The following is an 18,340-nucleotide window of genomic DNA, read 5'->3' as shown; positions in this document are numbered from 1 at the left end:
ATTTAGGGTGTGTTTAGTATGGAGGAAAATGTTTTCCAATTTTCTCATATTTGGTTGGGTAAAATCTTTTGGAAAATGTTTTTCAAATCAACCCATGTTCATCAAATTTAAGGAAAATGACTTCACTTCAAAAATTAAGGAAAACATTTTCCAAAACTCTCCTCCAACTTCAAATTACAATTTTTTAACTTATTTTTTTAAAAATATTTTCAACTTCAATTTTTTATTTTTTTTATCCCACCCTCACCCCTACCAACCCCCCCCCCCCAAAAAAAATTTAAGTTTGTTTTTAAACAATATTTTCAATTTCAATTTTTTATTTTTTCACCCCACCCCACCCCCTACCCGTTCACAATTCTATATATTCCATTGACTATAGAAGTTCCTAAGAAAAAAATATTTTCAATTTCAAATTTCTATTTTTTTACCCCATCTCACCCCTACCCCCTCCGCCCCTGCACGCCAGCCCCATCCCCACCACCACACTCCACCCCAAAAAAAATTTAAGTTATTTTTTTAAAAATATTTTCAATTTCAATTCAAAAATTATTTTCTACTCTCTAGTAAAAATAAAAGTTATTTTCTCAAAAATACTTTTCATTCATAAATCAAACGCTAAAAAATCTTTCCGAAAAAATATTTTCTACTCACCAATCAAACATGAGAAAATAAGTCTAAAATCTAATTGTAAACAGGAAAACATTTTCTTCGTACCAAACACACCCTTAAACTCATTATTTTATATTAGTATACTAGTGTACTACCAAGTAAAGTTACCTATTCTTTTAACTATATTCTTACCAACTTAACAAGTCTTAATATACGGTAACCTTAGTTAATTTGTCGTAACATGTTAAGTATTTCATCTCGACCACTTTTATTTGTTCAATATATTGAAAATTATAGGATATACGGTAACCTTAGTTTATTTGTCGTCTTTTTTTTTCATGTGTATATATTAAATTTTGAATATCCTTAACGAATTTCTGACTTTGCTACTGATTATATTCATTGCTCTTTAAAGTGCGTGATAAATTAATATTGAACAAATAAAAATGAACGGAGGATGACTTACTATTTGCCCTTTTATATATAGTTCAAGACTTCAATTCTAAGTCTTCCTTATAACTTCTCATCATCTTCCTCTTTCTTCCTTTTAGCCTTTGGAATCTTTGTCACTTTTGGTACAGTATAAAACACTGATATTGACACCAACATGTAATATTAACAACTTTAATTTCCTTTATGTTTTGGCAAACAAAAAAATGAAAAAAAAAACTATATATTATAAGTTTTCCTTGTAATTTCTCTGTTTTATTCATCTATTTTAGTTGTTGACTATTAGTCCACCTTGTTGAAGGTCTTTATAATCTTTATTCCACACTTTTTCTCCTTTTTTATCATATGATTGTACGAAATAAATTATTTTTCTACATTAAAGTTACTTGTCATTTTCCACATATATTTTTACTAAACTTTCATTATTTTTGTTGAATGCAGCAGTAGAGAATATTTTGTTGCTTCAATATAATATAAAGTTATTAGTAACTAAAAGATCATAATCTTAGAAGAAGAAGAAATACAAAGGTAAAGTTTTTATTTTTTTTTATTTTGTATCTATTTGTTCTTGCATGTTGATCATCATCATCATGATGTACATGTTGTTGTTTTTTTTAATTTTTTTTTTTTGTATAATTTTGATTACTATTAGGGGAAAATGGCAACTACTACAAAGAAGAAACCAGAGAAAACAATTCCTGGCTTAGTGGATTTGGTGTTTTCTTGGTCTTTAAAGGATGTATTGAACAAAGATCTTTACAATTCATTTGTCGTCTATTCTATTTTAAAAATATATGTAAGTTTTTACTTGTCCAGTTTAAAAAATCAAGAGATAATTTCTCACTTAGGTCCTAATTTATCCTTATTATTTATTATGTAGTTATTTTTCAATACATTTTCGAAACATTAAATTTATTATATTAAAAATGTTAATATAGTGAAATTGCCATTCAATTTTTAAAAAAAAGTATGCCAAATCAATTGGTAAAAAATGAAATACTAAATGCTTTTTAATGTGTCATTGTATCAAGTATTCTATTCGTATTCCGTTCAAGCCATGGAAAAATGAGAAAAGAAAATGAAACAAAGGAAATTAAAGACGAACCTTAATTATTTTTTTTAAATCTCTTTAATTTCCAATGAAGAAAAGGAAACGACTTTTTTTTAAAAAAAAAATATCACTTCACGTTATTGTTTCATGTACAACATTTCCTATACATAATGAATTAATTTACTTTGGAAATTAAATTTACTCAGCTAGTAATCATATACTCCTTAACTCCTCAACCCAACACAAAGCAAAAAAAAAAAACTCATAATCTCAGAAGAAGAAAAAGGTAATTAATTAATTACAGTAATATTTCCCTTCTATTTGTTCTTGCATATGTTAAAATTAAAAATAATGTTTTGTTTTGATGACTACTAGGGAAGATGTATGTATATTGACTAGAAAAAAAAAGTAGACAGTAAATCAGTCTCGCTATTTGTGTGAAGATTCTTAAGAAAATTGTTCTTTTGTTTGTTTTGATGACTATCAGGGAAAATGGTAATATATGTATAATTCATGTATAATATGTGTATGATATCTATGTATACCTGCTAGAAAAAGTAAACAGTAAATCTATCTAACGATTTGTGTGAAGATCCATAAGAAAATTGTTCTTTTGTTTGTTTTAATGACTATAAGGGAAGATGTATAATATATGTATAGTTCATTTATTCCCTTTATAGTATGTGTATGATGGTGTATAATCTATATATACCAGATATGAAAAGTAAATAGTAAATCTGTCCGACTATTTGTGTGAAGATCCTAAAAAAAATTGATGTTTTGTTTGTTTTGATGACTACTAGGGAAAATGGCATTGACAACTACTACAAGAAAGAAAACAGAGAAAAAAAGCCCCCCAGGATTGATAGATTTTGTGTTTTCTTGGTCTTTAGGGGATGTGTTGAACAAAGATCTTTACAAAGACAAGGTTTGAATATTTCTTCTTCTTGGAAGTATTTATGAATAGTGTTTTAATGGGAGAGGGAGGAGAGAGGCGAGCGAGAGAGGGCAGGGAGTGGGAGAGAGGTGAATTGTATATGTATATCGATTAGATATTTGTATATTATACATATGTATTTGTATATTCTGGCGAATTATACATATACAAATGTGGTCAGCCCATGTAATTAATGTATAATGTTAGTCGCGAGTGGTAATTACAGCAAACTATAGCTATGATGAGTAATTAAGTAGTATAACTTTGCTTAACCGCGTAATTTTCCCTTTCTATTTCAACCCATGAATTAATTTACTTTGGAAATTTACTTAGCTAGTAGTCATATACTACTCTTTAACTCCTCAATCCAACACAAAGAGAAAAAAACTCATAATCCCAGAAGAAGAAAAAGGTAATTAATTATTTACAGTAATTTTTCCCTTCTATTTGTTCTTGCATGTTTAAAAAAATAATGTTTTGTTTTGATGACTACTAGAAGATGTATAATCCAGTATAATCTGTGTATGATAGTGTATAATCTATGTATATCGACTAGAAAAAAAGTAGATAGTAAATCAGTCCGGCTATTTGTGCGAAGATTCCTAAGAAAAAATTGTTCTTTTGTTTGTTTTGATGACTATTAGGGAAAATGATCATACTTGTATAATCCAGTATAATATGTGTATGATAGTGTATAATTTATGTATATCGACTATAAAAAAATTAGACATCAAATCAGTCCGACTATTTGTGTGAAGATTTCTAAGAAAATTGATCATTTGTTAGTTTTGATGGCTACTAGGGAAAATGGTCATACTTGTATAATCTAGTATAATATGTGTATAATAGTGTATAATTTATGTATATCAACTAGAAAAAAAGTAGACACTAAATCAGTCCGACTATTTGTGTGAAGATTTCTAAGAAAATTGATCATTTGTTAGTTTTGATGGCTACTAGGGAAAATGGTCATACTTGTATAATCTAGTATAATATGTGTATAATAGTGTATAATTTATGTATATCAACTAGAAAAAAAGTAGACACTAAATCAGTCCGACTATTTGTGTGAAGATTTCTAAGAAAATTGATCATTTGTTAGTTTTGATGGCTACTAGGGAAAATGGTCATACTTGTATAATCTAGTATAATATGTGTATAATAGTGTATAATTTATGTATATCAACTAGAAAAAAAGTAGACACTAAATCAGTCCGACTATTTGTGTGAAGATTTCTAAGAAAATTGATCATTTGTTAGTTTTGATGGCTACTAGGGAAAATGGTCATACTTGTATAATCTAGTATAATATGTGTATAATAGTGTATAATTTATGTATATCAACTAGAAAAAAAGTAGACACTAAATCAGTCCGACTATTTGTGTGAAGATTCCTAAGAAAATTGATCTTTTGTTTGTTTTGATGACTTCTAGGGAAAATGGTCATACATGTATAATTCATGTATAATATGTGTATGTAAACAGTAAATCTATCTGGCTATTTGTGTGAAGATCCATAAGAAAATTGTTCTTTTGTTTGTTTTAATGACTACAAGGGAAGATGTATAATATATGTGTAGTTCATTTATTACCTTTATAGTATGTGTATGACAGTGTATAGTCTATGTATACCAGATAGAAAAAGTAAATAGTAAATCTGTCCGACTATTTGTGTGAAGATCCTAAAAAAAATTGATGTTTTGTTTGTTTTGATGACTACTAGGAAAATGGCATTGACAACTACTACAAGAAAGAAAACAGAGAAAAAAAGCCCCCCAGGGTTGATAGATTTTGTGTTTTCTTGGTCTTTAGGGGATGTGTTGAACAAAGATCTTTACAAAGACAAGGTTTGAATATTTCTTCTTCTTGGAAGTATTTATGAATAGTGTTTTAAGTTATGTTTAATGATTGTTGAAAAATATCTATACAATCAGATCACTTATATAACTACACTGACTAAGAGCCAAGTATGCATAAAGTTTTGTACAATGGAAGGCATCAAGTCTTGTTCTATCTTTCTCTATTCTCATTTAACATATATTGATTTGAAACAAATATTCATTTTGAAACATTCGTCTTCTCTAGTTCGTTTGTGATTTGTCATCTTTTGTTCCCAAAATGTGTAAGGTTATGGAGATTCCTGAGACGTTCTTATCGATTGATCATTACATGAAGTCATTCATCACTCCACTTATTGAAGAAACACATGCTGATTTGCTCTCAAACATCACCACAGTTTCACGAGCCCCTGCACTCGAGGTTCTTGATGTCAGAGAATCAAAATATTTTAAACCTCCAAAAAGTTTATATTATGATATTTTGGTAAATAGAGCTATGGAGGGGAAGAAATTTGAACGAAAGTATAAACCAATGAACGGAGATTTGATTGCACTATCAGATGTGTTACCAAGAAGAATTGATGATTTGAACAGACCAAAGATATCTTATTTGATTGGCATAATCAATGACATAAAAGATGAAGATTCATATCGGATACACATTCAGTCTTCGAAGCCTATTTCATTTCAGAAACAAGACATGAATGCAAAGGGTGAAAAAAGGGACAAACTTTTTGTTGTCTATCTTTCCAATTTAACAACAAATCTTCGAATATGGGCTGCTTTGAATCCGAACATGGAAAATGCAAACTTGAATATCATTAACACTGTGCTGAAAAGTAATCCAATTACTGTAAGTAAACATCTTGTTTCCCCTCTTCTTCTTAACTACATATTTACAATTTGGCTTGTAAGTTATATCGAATATGTGATTGTGGTAGTTTTCATGAGGCTCTACTTTCTATACTTCGTTTCATTTTTAAGTAGTGTTAGTCTGTTGTTGATATATATATCGTTTCTAAAACGTATATGTAAAGAGGTGTTTGTGTCATTGCTTAGTCTTGTTCCTTTCTTTTATAGCCATTTTGAAGGTATATTATAAGATCTTTTGAGAGGTTTGTTGTTTTAATCATCTGCAGGATGAAGTAGACTGCTCCCTTTGCTCCTCCTCAGAATCTAAAACTAATGTTTTATCGAATTCAAGTGCCATTATTCAGTCCTTTGGTCTAGATGGTGCTCAACAAGAGGCTGTTCTAAGCTGTATTGCAACAAAAGAATGTGTTCACCGGAATATGGTTAAGCTAATTTGGGGTCCTCCAGGAACGGGGAAGACTAAAACAGTTGCCTCCTTACTATATGTCTTGTTAAAGATGAAATGTAGAACTTTGACTTGTGCTCCTACGAACATTGCTGTGTTGGGAGTTACAAAGAGGCTGATGCAACATGTACGAGATGGTCTGGAATTTGACACATATGGTTTAGGAGACATCATTTTATTTGGTAATGCAAAAAGAATGAACATTGATGATCATGAAGATCTGTTTGATGTATTTCTTAATACTCGTGTTCGTATTCTTGCTTGCTGTTTGTCTCCTATTCATGGGTGGAGAAGTGCTATCGAGTCCATGATATATTTTCTTAAGGCTCCTATGAAGCAATACCGAGAATACTTGAGAGAAGAAGAAAGGAATAGTACCAAGCAGTTGCGGAAAAAAGTTGTCATAAAAAACTTACAAAAGAACAAGAAGAAGGCATCAAAGGATAAAAGATGTTTCAAAAGGAAGAATAACTTCACATCAAATGGTGAAGTGAACAAGGCCAATTTTGTCGAGGCAAGTGAAGAAGAAGCCATTGTTTGGACATTTGAGGAGTTTGTTATCAAGAGATTCAAATGGATCCAGAATCACTTGACGTATTGTCTGACGAGCTTGTACACACATCTGCCTACTTCTTTCCTTCCACTAGAAGTAGCTAAGGAAATGATAAGGCTTCTTAAGATGCTTCAAACTCTTGAAACATTGTTTGGTTCTGTGGTTACATGCAAAGATTTCAAAGAAGTTTTGCTTGGTATTTTGGCAAGTAATAAGGCGAGGCGTTTTGCTTATCTGTATGCAATTAAAAAAGGATGCCTTAAAGTATTGGAGTTTCTCAATGAGAGTATCTCTCTTCCCAAACTCATTTACGACTATCAAATTCGAAGATTTTGTCTAAAAGGTGCTTGCTTGATTTTCTGCACTGCTTTTAGCTCATCAAAATTGCATAGGAGGGGAATGGAACCACTAAAGATGGTGGTAATTGATGAAGCTGCTCAGCTGAAAGAATGTGAATCCACTATTCCGTTACAACTCCCTGGTCTCCGCCATGCTATACTCATCGGAGATGAGAAACAATTGCCTGCTATGGTTCAGAGCAAGGTTTTCAAATAATCTTAGTACTGAATGTTCTTTCATTACCTTGGTGCTCTTTCATAATTTACAATTAGTGTCTGTTGTTGACAGATTTGTGAGAAGGCTGAGTTCGGGAGGAGCTTATTCGAGAGGCTGGTACTATTAGGACACAAGAAGCACCTTCTTAATGTTCAATATAGGATGCATCCAAAAATAAGTTTGTTCCCGAACAACGAGTTCTATGAGAAGAAAATTATGGATGGTCCTAATGTGACAGCAGCTATATATGAGAAGAGATTTCTTAAAGGAGATATTTTTGGCTCGTATTCATTCATCAATGTGAGTAGCGGAAAAGAGGTGCTTGATGAGGAGCACAGCACGTGAAATATGGCAGAAGTTCTCGTTGTAGCTGAGATAGTTACAAACCTTCAGAGAGGTAATACTCTTTTATCTTTCAAGAATTTAATATTCTCAACAGGTTTGTGTTCCAAGCCTCTTATTATAATTTGAAATACAGAATCTGTCTCTTCAAATCACAAAGTCCGTGTTGGCTGTATATCTCCTTACAAAGCTCAAGTTTTTGCTATTGAACAAATTCTTGGCAAGAGATATAGCACAGATGTTAAGAGTGATTTCTCAGTGAATGTACGTTCTGTTGATGGTTTTCAAGGTGGTGAAGAGGATGTGATAATTATATCCACTGTTCGTTGTAATGGGAGTGGATCGGTTGGTTTTCTTTCTAATATTCAGAGAGCAAATGTAGCACTGACTCGAGCAAGGTACTGATTTCAGGACAACATTACTACATTTCAGAATCATTCAAATTGATGGACACATTGTTTTGCAGATACTGTCTTTGGATATTGGGAAATGCTGCAACTTTGGTTAACAGTGATTCTATTTGGAAGAATATAGTCATTGACGCCAAGGCTCGTGATTGTTACTTTGATGCTATTGATGACATAAGATTGGCTCAAGCAGTTTTGAATGCTACCGTTGAGCTTGGACAGATAGATACATTACTCAGAACAGACTCCCCTCTATTCAAAACAGCCAAGTGGAAGGTATGTTACTTCAATTTGTTTGTCTCGACTCTTTAACTCTAACTTTCCACTTTCCACATGACATGTTTAAAACCTAACAGGTTTTGTTCTGTGAGAATTTCTCGATATCCATAGCCAGAATTAAGGATGTCGAGATCAGTAAAGAAGTGGTTTCCCTATTGATGAAGCTATCAAGTGGTTGGCGTAAGTCAGAAAAGAAGAGAATGATCAACAACAAGGGTGGGAGTTCTTCTGCACTGTTGGAGGTCTACAATGTGAAGTACCTAAAATTGATTTGGACCATAGATATTCTGCAGCAGGACTCGATACACGTTCAAGTACTAAAGATCTGGGACATTTTACCAGCATATCACTACAATGTGAAGTACCTAAAATTGATTTGGACCATAGATATTCTGCAGCAGGACTCGATACACGTTCAAGTACTAAAGATCTGGGACATTTTACCAGCATATCACTACAATGTGAAGTACCTAAAATTGATTTGGACCATAGATATTCTGCAGCAGGACTCGATACACGTTCAAGTACTAAAGATCTGGGACATTTTACCAGCATATCACTACAATGTGAAGTACCTAAAATTGATTTGGACCATAGATATTCTGCAGCAGGACTCGATACACGTTCAAGTACTAAAGATCTGGGACATTTTACCAGCATATCACTACAATGTGAAGTACCTAAAATTGATTTGGACCATAGATATTCTGCAGCAGGACTCGATACACGTTCAAGTACTAAAGATCTGGGACATTTTACCAGCATATCATATACCGAACTTGTCAAAGGACCTTGACATCCTTTTTGGTCAATATACAGTGGATATGATGAATCGTTGCATATCCAAACGAGTGGAACGGTACATACATGTCCTTGTTTTTTCCTCTGTTCTAAATTGCTGTCTTATCATCTGTTCTTATAAGTCATATTCATTTGCTGTCTTCACAAATCATCCTTGTTCTGTAGAAACTTGGTTCTTCCAATGACTTGGCCAAACAACGTCTCAGGAACCGGATCAGCTCACAGTGAACGAGATCAGAACTTGGCACGTCAACTGTCAGCTATGAGTTTGAATGATAAACCAGGATCTTCAAGAAGTTCCAAGTGAGTGTACATACGTTGAAACTTATAGAGTTTCTATATAACAACATCGTTTGTCTGGAAAATTTGGGATGCTATAGCGAATTGTTGTTATAGAAAACATATAATACAACATAACGTGAGGAATCAGTTCCAAAGAAAACTTGGCCGTCATAGTGAAATATAATAGATAAGTCTGACGAAAAGTTTTTTAAAAACGAAAGTTTGTTATACATTTTTGTTATTTGGACAGATGATTTGCTTGTAAACCATGGACAGATCAATCTAGTTACTAACTATACTCATTTTACCAGTAATTTTCACAAGTCCAAGACGAAGAAAAGAGGAACGATCAAAGCAGTGTGGCAACCGGTATCAAATCAATCTAGATACTAACATCCCAAAGATTATATGTAATGTTTTGCATCATTTAGGTAAATACGTTTAAATTTTTCTGCAATTTTTAGATGATCCATCTAAGTTCATTTACAGGTCTTCAAATTTCACAGTTTGTAGAGTCCATTGCTCAGAAAAGATAGGCATATCATGGAAATGTGATGGATAGATTGAAGGCTAATCAGTTGAACATCCTTCTTCATCGGAAAATTATATTGCAGTATGTAAAAAATTATATTGTGTATGTATGTTAAGTTTAGTTATTATATATATTAAGTCTTGAACCCTCTTATCGAAATTTCTGACTCATGCATTTATCATGTTATTATTGCAACATGGGTGGCTGTTGCTTTTACTTGTTATTGAAGTGCTATTATAGCCTTTACTTTGTCCTTGGATTCTTGAATCAGCTCATTTTGTTGATCCTTAAATGTTCAGCTACAGCATGTATGATCAGGGGCAGAGGTAGAGTACTAGTTACGAGTTCAGACGAACTTGGTAGCTTTTTCTTATTAGGAATTCGATTAAGTAGGTATAAATATCAAATTTTGAACCTAGTAACTAAGACCAACTACATTTTTGGTGAAAGTTCAAAACCTATAAACTTCAAATCCTAGATTTGCTTCTGTATACACTAAAGTTATATTCTTGAATTTTCAGGTGAAAAAAAACAACAATATGGATTGGTGCCGGTTGAGTCATTAAAGGATATATTGACATTAAACCTTACCTTACTGACGAAGTTTTAATGTATAGTTTATCTTAATTTTCTCTCACAATTTATCAAAGTGAAATGCATGTTCCGACATAAACTCAAATTTTATTGATGTCAGAACGCCTACTAAGAATTTCACCATAACTTGTGGGATATTATAATACGAATATGAAGTTGAGGTGTATTTTAATTTATATAAGGTGATCACTCAAGTAGGAAAATGAAACTATAATTGGGATGTAAAATTCATGAAAAAAATGATACTTTAAGTATGTTTGTGACCATTATCTCTTCAAGCATTGGAGAAAAAACCTATTAAAGTGTAATTACTCACAAATACATTTCTCATGTGACTTCTCAACACAGGCTAAATAATAGAGTTAATGATCAAAACACAGTCAAACTATCATTTTTTCGTAAATTTCGCACCTCTACTATCAATTGTTTCTTTTTCTTATCTGAACTATCATCATGTATGTATTAAGACACACTAAAATCAAGTAACATCAATATAGTATTAAAGACATTAACATAAAACAAGTACTATCACTACACTCAAAATTTAGGTTAGACACATTTACTCAAATCATTAAATCACAAACAACAATATTATCATTAATCTCAAAAACTATCAATCACATCTGCTTCAAATCTCTAACTATTAATCATAGAGGATCTGCTTCATTCGTTCAATCAACTACCGTACTTAATTATCTAATACAATTGCGCGGAACTTCATTGATTGTCAATAGCATTACTGTCACCCGATGATCTTACGTCCATGGGTGAAATGGATCCACTTGCTGCATCGTTTTCTAAAACTCTCTACATTTTGGCCAAAAAAATAGAGATCTATAAGTTCAATGAAACATGTAGGAGGAATAAAATTCATGTAATATCAGAAGTTATGAGACATAAGAGGAGGTATAAACAGAACTCATTTTATACATACAGTCATACTTGGACCAATCAATCACACATTCAAAATTAAAAAAGGAATATATGAAAGTTTCTTTACCATTGAAGGTGTCGTAGAAACGAAGATCTCAGCAAGCTGTTCAGGTATTGTTCCTTCTTTCATTATTATATATGTCTTGAAAGCATTCATCATTTGAGCGTGAGCATTCATCATGACGTTGTAGTTGTCCAGGTTTTGATTTTGAGCTTGCAACATTTGATCGTACTTCTCTTGGCATTGGGAAGAACAAGAACCATTATTATAACTTGAAGCATTCAAATTACTGTAACGGGGTCTTGTTTGTTTAAAAGTTTTGCTTGGGACAGCTCCTAATCCCAAGCACCTTACCCGTCCAGAATGCTCTTTTCCTAGCACCTTACCAACAGCATCATTTGCCGAAATTTCAGACTCATTTGTGGTGCTTTGATTCATGGCTAGCTCAATTTTTTCCTAAACACAGCACGCACCAAAAAATAGATACGATAACTTCAATTAGCGGTTGACAGGACAAAAATAAAAACAAGAGAAGAATAACTTAAGAGCCTGATAAATAATCAGATTATATCATTACAGCACCAACAATTACTACATAAATCTAGCAAGACAAGTTGCTTCACTCTCCTGGACTTTTAAATACATACAAAATAGATGCATAAAGCTAAGACTAATAGCATTAAAACTTACGCATATCTCTTTTGCTGCCTCATTAACATATGATCCATCTTCATTCCTATGAGTAGCGAGATAAAGTTCCCCTCGTCCAGGCTTTTGTCCAGTCTTAGCCATCTATAAATGAAAAAAACCATTGTCGTAATAATTAACAAACTAGGAATAGTTGTTAGTGATTAAAGCAATCCAAAATGAAGTCAAAGATCTTTCACCATTTCAGCCCTTCTTCGGGAGTTGGGTTTGGAGCCACCAATATGTGAAATGGTTTGTTTCTTCCGATTTTCAGCATTTTTTTTACACATTTCCTAACAAAAAGATACTTAAAAGTTGAGATATACAAACAAATAGCCATATAATTACACATACCAATTGAAGCATTTAAATAAGGGAAAAAGGAGAAATAAACCCCTGAACTATCGTAAATGGAATGCAAATACCCTCCGTCATACTTTTGGGACATTGGTGCTCCTGCTGTCCAAAAACTAGAGCATATATACCTTTTATACTAACGGACATACACGTGTCATAATCTCATCCATCGATCCGACATTTTATCGACGGATAAGATTGCGCCACGTGTCCCTATTTAGTCTTCCATTAGAGTGAAGGGCATATATGCTCTAGGTTTTGGACAGAAGGGGCACCAATGTCCCAAAAATATGACGGAGGGTAACATACCATTTACGATAGTTCGGGGGTATATTTGTCTTTTTTCCCTTTAAATAAATACCATTGTTTGCTCTTTAAAGCGGTATTCAACATAAGAAACCCATTGGTCCCGTGGAATCTCAGCTGGAACTTTATCCATTATCTCAGCTCTGCTCTTAAATTGGTCGTACACTTTATCATACAACTTTAGCCTTCTTGCGCCCCACTTCTTACACATCGAATTATAAACATATCGTCTTGCATTTGACTCGGTAGTCCTAAAACAAAATCGCGACTTCAAAAATAAAAAAAATGGTTAGCAACATATACAGTCCAATGAAAGAGTTGTCCGTTATAAGCCAGCAGGCATTACTTCTTGATGGATCACCAACAGAAAAAAGAGACGTAAACATTTAGCACTTAAACATATGCAGCAACATACCACGGGATGTCACCAAGAAGAAACCAGCTAAGAAACTGTTTACTGAACCTCAACACTATTGACTAGGAAGTTCACTAGAAGCCTTTGGGTTAGAGTATACGAGCTTTCAACAAAATCTTAGTTCAGGAGTACCTTTTTTCCTTTCCTTTTCTTTTTGATCGGATGCAAAAAGGTGGTCTAATTCGAGAACTCCAATTTTAACTAGTGATGATATCCATACTGGATTTAGTGCTATACCTGTATAAATTGATCAAAGCAACGGTTGAAGTACGCCGCAGGTAAATCCGACCATTTTTTAAAGTGAATTGGAAATATGGAGCTATCTTTTGCTAAAATTCCACAAAAGCCAGCAAGAACGCCTTGTCCTTCACCAATAGGAGAATCTAAGTCGTCAAAATCAACCACGATACGTTCTCCATCAGACAAATTTAACACGTCTTGTTTCTTCACTTTGAATTTCTTGATAGCTCCTTGTGAATCTGAAAAGATTAAAACCCCAATTCAGAATCACAAATTAAGTAACACATCAGCTGAATATGTTGATACAATTTAAAAAACACATCTCTTTCTTGATTACTGTAACTCATGAGAACCTCAAAATTGTCAGAAGAAGAAAGAAGCAAAAAATTACCTATTACATCTACCGTCCAATGCTGCATAGACTCGCGTCCACTATGCATTTTAGATGGTTTCAGCTGTGACACAGCCTGAATTGATGGAATCGGCTGTGCTGCAGCCTGAACTAAAGGTGTCGGTTGAAGACATGATGTCAGCTGTTGTTGACAAAGATTCTGATTAAGTTGTCAACTACGAAATGGTGTATCATCAAAATGTGAAGGGTCTGATTCAGTTGCTGATGAAGATTGTGCTACACCTTGTGAAGTAGATGCTGAGTTCTGTAAATTCTCGTAACGTTTGGGCTTCGGCATATCTACAAGCAATAAAAATAGATGAAACACAATTAGGACACGAGTTCAAGAGTGTTTCCATACCATAGTATCACACTAAGTATTTCTCTCATTTCGAACAAGTCCAAACAAGAAAAAATAGAACTAATTGTTTTCCATAAATCGAACAATTAAACAGTAACAGATATCATAGAAAAATTATACTAACTCAAATTCAAATAGGGTAAAGCTGAAAAAGTAAAAGAAAATCTTGTACTCCCCTGTCCCAATTAATGTGACAGCCTTTCCTTTTTAATCCGTCTCTAAAAGAATAATATCACATTTCCTTATTTGATAACTATTCAATTCGCGTGAGATACACTCGTCCTAAATTATAGATGAACTGATGCTCCAACATGAGAAACACATTTCACCATAAAATTCTGGAATTCAACTTCATTTGGAAAACACAAAAGATTATTTTCTTTTTAACTCCAAATTACTCGTAAAAGTTCAAAAACAACTCCAATTTGCTTTCGGGATATGATTTTTCACTTTGAAAACAAAAACAATTTTTTTTTCCAAATACGCACAATTTTCATGGTCAAAACTCAAAAGCCCCCTTTCATGTTAATTTCAGCAGCTAAAGGGCTAGGGCTAAAGGGGGAAAAAACACAAATAAGCATAGAAAGACAAATTTTAAAAATCCACATAGAAGATGAAAATAAGCATAAATTATACTGATTAGAAAAAAGCAAAATCATATAATAAGGAAGAAGAAGACCTTAGATTAGTAGATTCATAAATTAAAAATTGAAGTAATCAAAAAATCCTGCCATTATCATACAATTTGTATGCCAAAACTTGAAGAAATCAGCAATTTTTTCTCTAAATAATATCTACGGCAAATGATCCGGACGGAGTTTGAGGAAAATATGGGGAAGTTTTAGAAAATGGGAGAGAGTACAGTGAGGGAAACTGCCGTTAAAAATTTGGCTATTTTATTTTGGTTTGAGAAAAAATTCTCAAATATTTCATCGAACTCATTTACTATATCATTTGTTAAAAGGGAAAGTTTATTTTATATCCTCCGTTAAAAGTTTGATTCATGTGCATCGTTTATTTAATTAATCACCTTATTTCTAAGTAATTTCAATAATCGATAACAATCAATAACTGATAAATCAATAACCGATTAGTCGATATTTTAATGATTCTATAACAATTTTGCATCTCTACAAAGCGATAACCAATAAATCAAATCGATAAACTTTAAAATCGAACCAATGCAAATTAAAGTTTTTTTTTAAAAAAAAGATTTTCTACATAGTTAAAAATGTTGTCGTTCAGTACTTGTGGTAGTGTAAGGTTATGGAGATTCCTGAGACGTTCTTATCGATTGATCATTACATGAAGTCATTCATCACTCCACTTATTGAAGAAACACATGCTGATTTGCTCTCAAACATCACCACAGTTTCACGAGCCCCTGCACTCGAGGTTCTTGATGTCAGAGAATCAAAATATTTTAAACCTCCAAAAAGTTTATATTATGATATTTTGGTAAATAGAGCTATGGAGGGGAAGAAATTTGAACGAAAGTATAAACCAATGAACGGAGATTTGATTGCACTATCAGATGTGTTACCAAGAAGAATTGATGATTTGAACAGACCAAAGATATCTTATCTGATTGGTTAAAAAGTTTATTTCATTTTATTTTATGTTATTTGTTAAAAAGTTTGGTTCATGTGCATGATTCATTTAATTTGTCACCTTATTTCTAAATGATTTCAATAACTGATAACAATCTATAGCTTAATAATTCTATAACGGTTTAGCATGTTTACAAATCGATAACCAATAAGCTAAATCGATAAACTTCAAAACCGAACTGATATGAATCGGTGCAAATTAAAGTTTTTTTTTTTTTTAGAGATTTTCTACATAGTTAAAATGTTGTCCTTCAATACTTGTGATATTTCAAGACGGCTAGTTTGTCCTTCACTTTTAATTGAGATGTGAATTATGTGGTAATATCAAAATTCTAATAGTTTTAGATTTGACATCAAATACAATTATATTAAAACATAATAGTAACTCAATTTATTTAGATATTAAACACCGAATGAAAACTAAAAAAACTCAACTACCACAACATTAGTTTATTTTGGGATTTGTTGTGATAGAAAGCAAACTAAACTAAATTAATTTATGTTCATTTATAGAAAACTTGACTTCAAGAGATCACTAAATAGGGATACAATGATAAATTTATCTAATTTCGTAAGGGATGTAAAATCTAAAATGGTGACACATAAATAAAAATGAAGGGGAGTAATACTTTATTATTAATAAATACAGATTTAAATTAAGTTGTTCAATGTGTACAGGATAAGTTTTTGGATTCTTGTCATCTCTTTTATTATTTTAATTAGTTGAAGATGACCTTGTGCAAATCTATGATTTGTCAAAGTTTTGTACATTTTTGTGTATTAATCTAACGGCTTGAGTAAAAATATACGTAAAAGTAAGGTATTCCAAATATTCAAATTAATCACGTAGGTATGGGATAAACATGTCTTTTTGTTAAATAAAAGTACATTCAAACTTTTTTTATAATGATCATTCTCTCTAATTTTGTTCGTGAATTTGGACATAAAAATTTAAAGTTACTTTTTAAAAAATAAAAAAATACTATAAATTACAAAGTTAACAAGTTAAAATATCTAAAAGATATGAAAAAAAAATTATCAAAGAAAAACTTGATTTATTCTTGAAATTTCAATTGTGCGATATAAATTGAGACAAAGTAACATTTTACTCTAACAATTAAGTTTTTTTTATAATAGATTTCTCATATATATATATATATATATATATATAACTAAATATCTGAATAAATGACATCGTTACTGAGAGATTGATTTAATACCAAAAATTCAAACAGTCAGGTCATGCAATCCAATGTGAAGGCTGCATTGAGTTAGCTTTGATTGATTCACAATTGGTCCACTTTGACAACTGTGTAAGTTAATCCAAATTTGGTGTACTTATGAGAAAAGTTATATATCAATTCCTAGTTGTATTTTAGTATCTTTTATTTTGCTCTATAAATAGCTTATATTAAGAGAGGATATTATCCTCAAATTAAGCAGCAATTTTTTAAAAAAAACACATACAATGGCCTTTTACGAAGTTGGTATCCTTTCTCTCCTTCTATTGTCTGGTAAGGCTTCTTTGATATATATTTTGCTTTATAACCAGCTTTAAGCCAAAAATGTAATATTGTATATCTAGGTATTAAATGGTCAGGTTAAATTGAATTTGAAGAGTTATAAAAGTGGAACGAATTGATAAGTGGACGGGTTAATGATCGAGTAAAAAGTTACGTAAGCTTATATGGGTTAAATAATGGGTCAATGACCAATCCAAACTCTGATCAAGTTTCAATTTCTTTTTATATATTTTAATAATTTATTTAGCACCTAATAGTTTTTTATTATTATTATGGTGATATATAACACATCAATTTTTTTATTTGAAAAAACTTTTAAGAATATTTTGATGAAATTTTTCATAGTACAATTTGAGTTATGTTTAGTCAAATCAGCAAAACTTTTTTATGAACAAATTTGTTGGATCAAAATGAGTTGAGTTAATAAATGAGCAGATCAATATATAGGTTGTGTTGACCTTTGGAGAGTCAAATGGGCTTAGTTATTAAATAGACCCTTACTTGAGCTGAGATAGACTAAGTCAAAATGAGCTTAAACAAATGGATAATTGTTAATTCGTCCAAGTAAATAAGTTTTTTAAAGATATTTCAATAGGATTTCTCTCGAGTCAATTTAATCTACATGTTTAGTCAAAATGGGATAAGCTAGTGAATCACGCTGGTCATTTATATTTTCATGAGCTAATCTTGACGTCCCTAATTTTGATGTGCCGCACATATCAAGCTTCCAAACTAAATGTGTATCTTATATCCTTTTTTATAGGTATATTTTTGTTGGGAATCCAAGTGGAATATACAAATGCCAAGTCATGTCTCCAATATTGTGATGATAAAGTGGCCTACATGACTTGTCCTTCTTCAGGAGATGAACAAATTAGTCAAGTTTGTGTCAATTGTTGCACAGCAGATGAAGGTTGTAAATTGTTTAAAACTAATGGATCATTAATTTGTACTGGAACTAAAGATTA

At 31.9% G+C, this 18,340-nt stretch overlaps 1 protein-coding gene, 1 long non-coding RNA gene and 1 pseudogene across 4 annotated transcripts; 2 read left to right on the top strand and 1 right to left on the bottom strand.

The window, feature by feature from the left end:
* The first annotated feature begins 1,311 nt into the window (after positions 1 to 1,311).
* On the top strand, positions 1,312 to 3,067 carry LOC107059868 (uncharacterized). Of its 2 annotated transcripts, XR_001473001.1 has the most exons (4): positions 1,312 to 1,360; positions 1,501 to 1,587; positions 1,712 to 1,855; positions 2,914 to 3,067. It is a non-coding gene; the product is annotated as an uncharacterized lncRNA (long non-coding RNA). The 2 variants fall into 2 exon arrangements; XR_001473000.1 differs by lacking the exon at positions 1,312 to 1,360 and having other exon boundaries at positions 1,431 to 1,587.
* A 1,708-nt stretch (positions 3,068 to 4,775) lies between these two features.
* On the top strand, positions 4,776 to 10,177 carry LOC102578282 (uncharacterized; annotated as a pseudogene).
* A 903-nt stretch (positions 10,178 to 11,080) lies between these two features.
* On the bottom strand, positions 11,081 to 15,144 carry LOC102606274 (uncharacterized). 2 transcript variants are annotated; one of them, XM_006343356.2, is made up of 9 exons: positions 14,919 to 15,144; positions 13,971 to 14,178; positions 13,879 to 13,940; positions 13,485 to 13,726; positions 12,888 to 13,100; positions 12,370 to 12,462; positions 12,173 to 12,274; positions 11,549 to 11,938; positions 11,081 to 11,355 (listed from the first exon to the last, which is right to left on the bottom strand). In XM_006343356.2, the coding sequence occupies exons 3-9, from the start codon at positions 13,925 to 13,927 to the stop codon at positions 11,266 to 11,268; spliced, it is 1,179 nt and encodes a 392-aa protein (XP_006343418.1). In that variant the 5' UTR covers positions 13,928 to 13,940; positions 13,971 to 14,178; positions 14,919 to 15,144; the 3' UTR covers positions 11,081 to 11,265. The 2 variants fall into 2 exon arrangements, with proteins under 2 accessions (XP_006343418.1, XP_015162429.1); XM_015306943.1 differs by lacking the exon at positions 12,888 to 13,100 and having other exon boundaries at positions 13,879 to 14,178.
* Between the last annotated feature and the right edge of the window lie 3,196 nt (positions 15,145 to 18,340).

Source organism: Solanum tuberosum, unplaced genomic scaffold, assembly GCF_000226075.1.
Source record: "Solanum tuberosum cultivar DM 1-3 516 R44 unplaced genomic scaffold, SolTub_3.0 scf00039, whole genome shotgun sequence".
NCBI lineage: Eukaryota > Viridiplantae > Streptophyta > Magnoliopsida > Solanales > Solanaceae > Solanum > Solanum tuberosum.
Note: the sequence above shows the minus strand (reverse complement) of the source record. Positions and strands in the feature narration are given on the sequence as shown.

Bases quoted from the DNA above. Each gene is read 5' to 3' on its own strand.
- LOC102606274 (XM_006343356.2), bottom strand. From the start codon at position 13,927: ATGCATAGTGGACGCGAGTCTATGCAGCATTGGACGGTAGATGTAATA. The intron at 13,101-13,484 runs GTATAGCACTAA...TTATTTTTGAAG, and splicing joins GCTTTGATCAATTTATACAG to TCGCGATTTTGTTTTAGGAC. The intron at 12,463-12,887 runs GTATTTATTTAA...TCTTTTTGTTAG, and splicing joins GCTTTAAAGAGCAAACAATG to GAAATGTGTAAAAAAAATGC.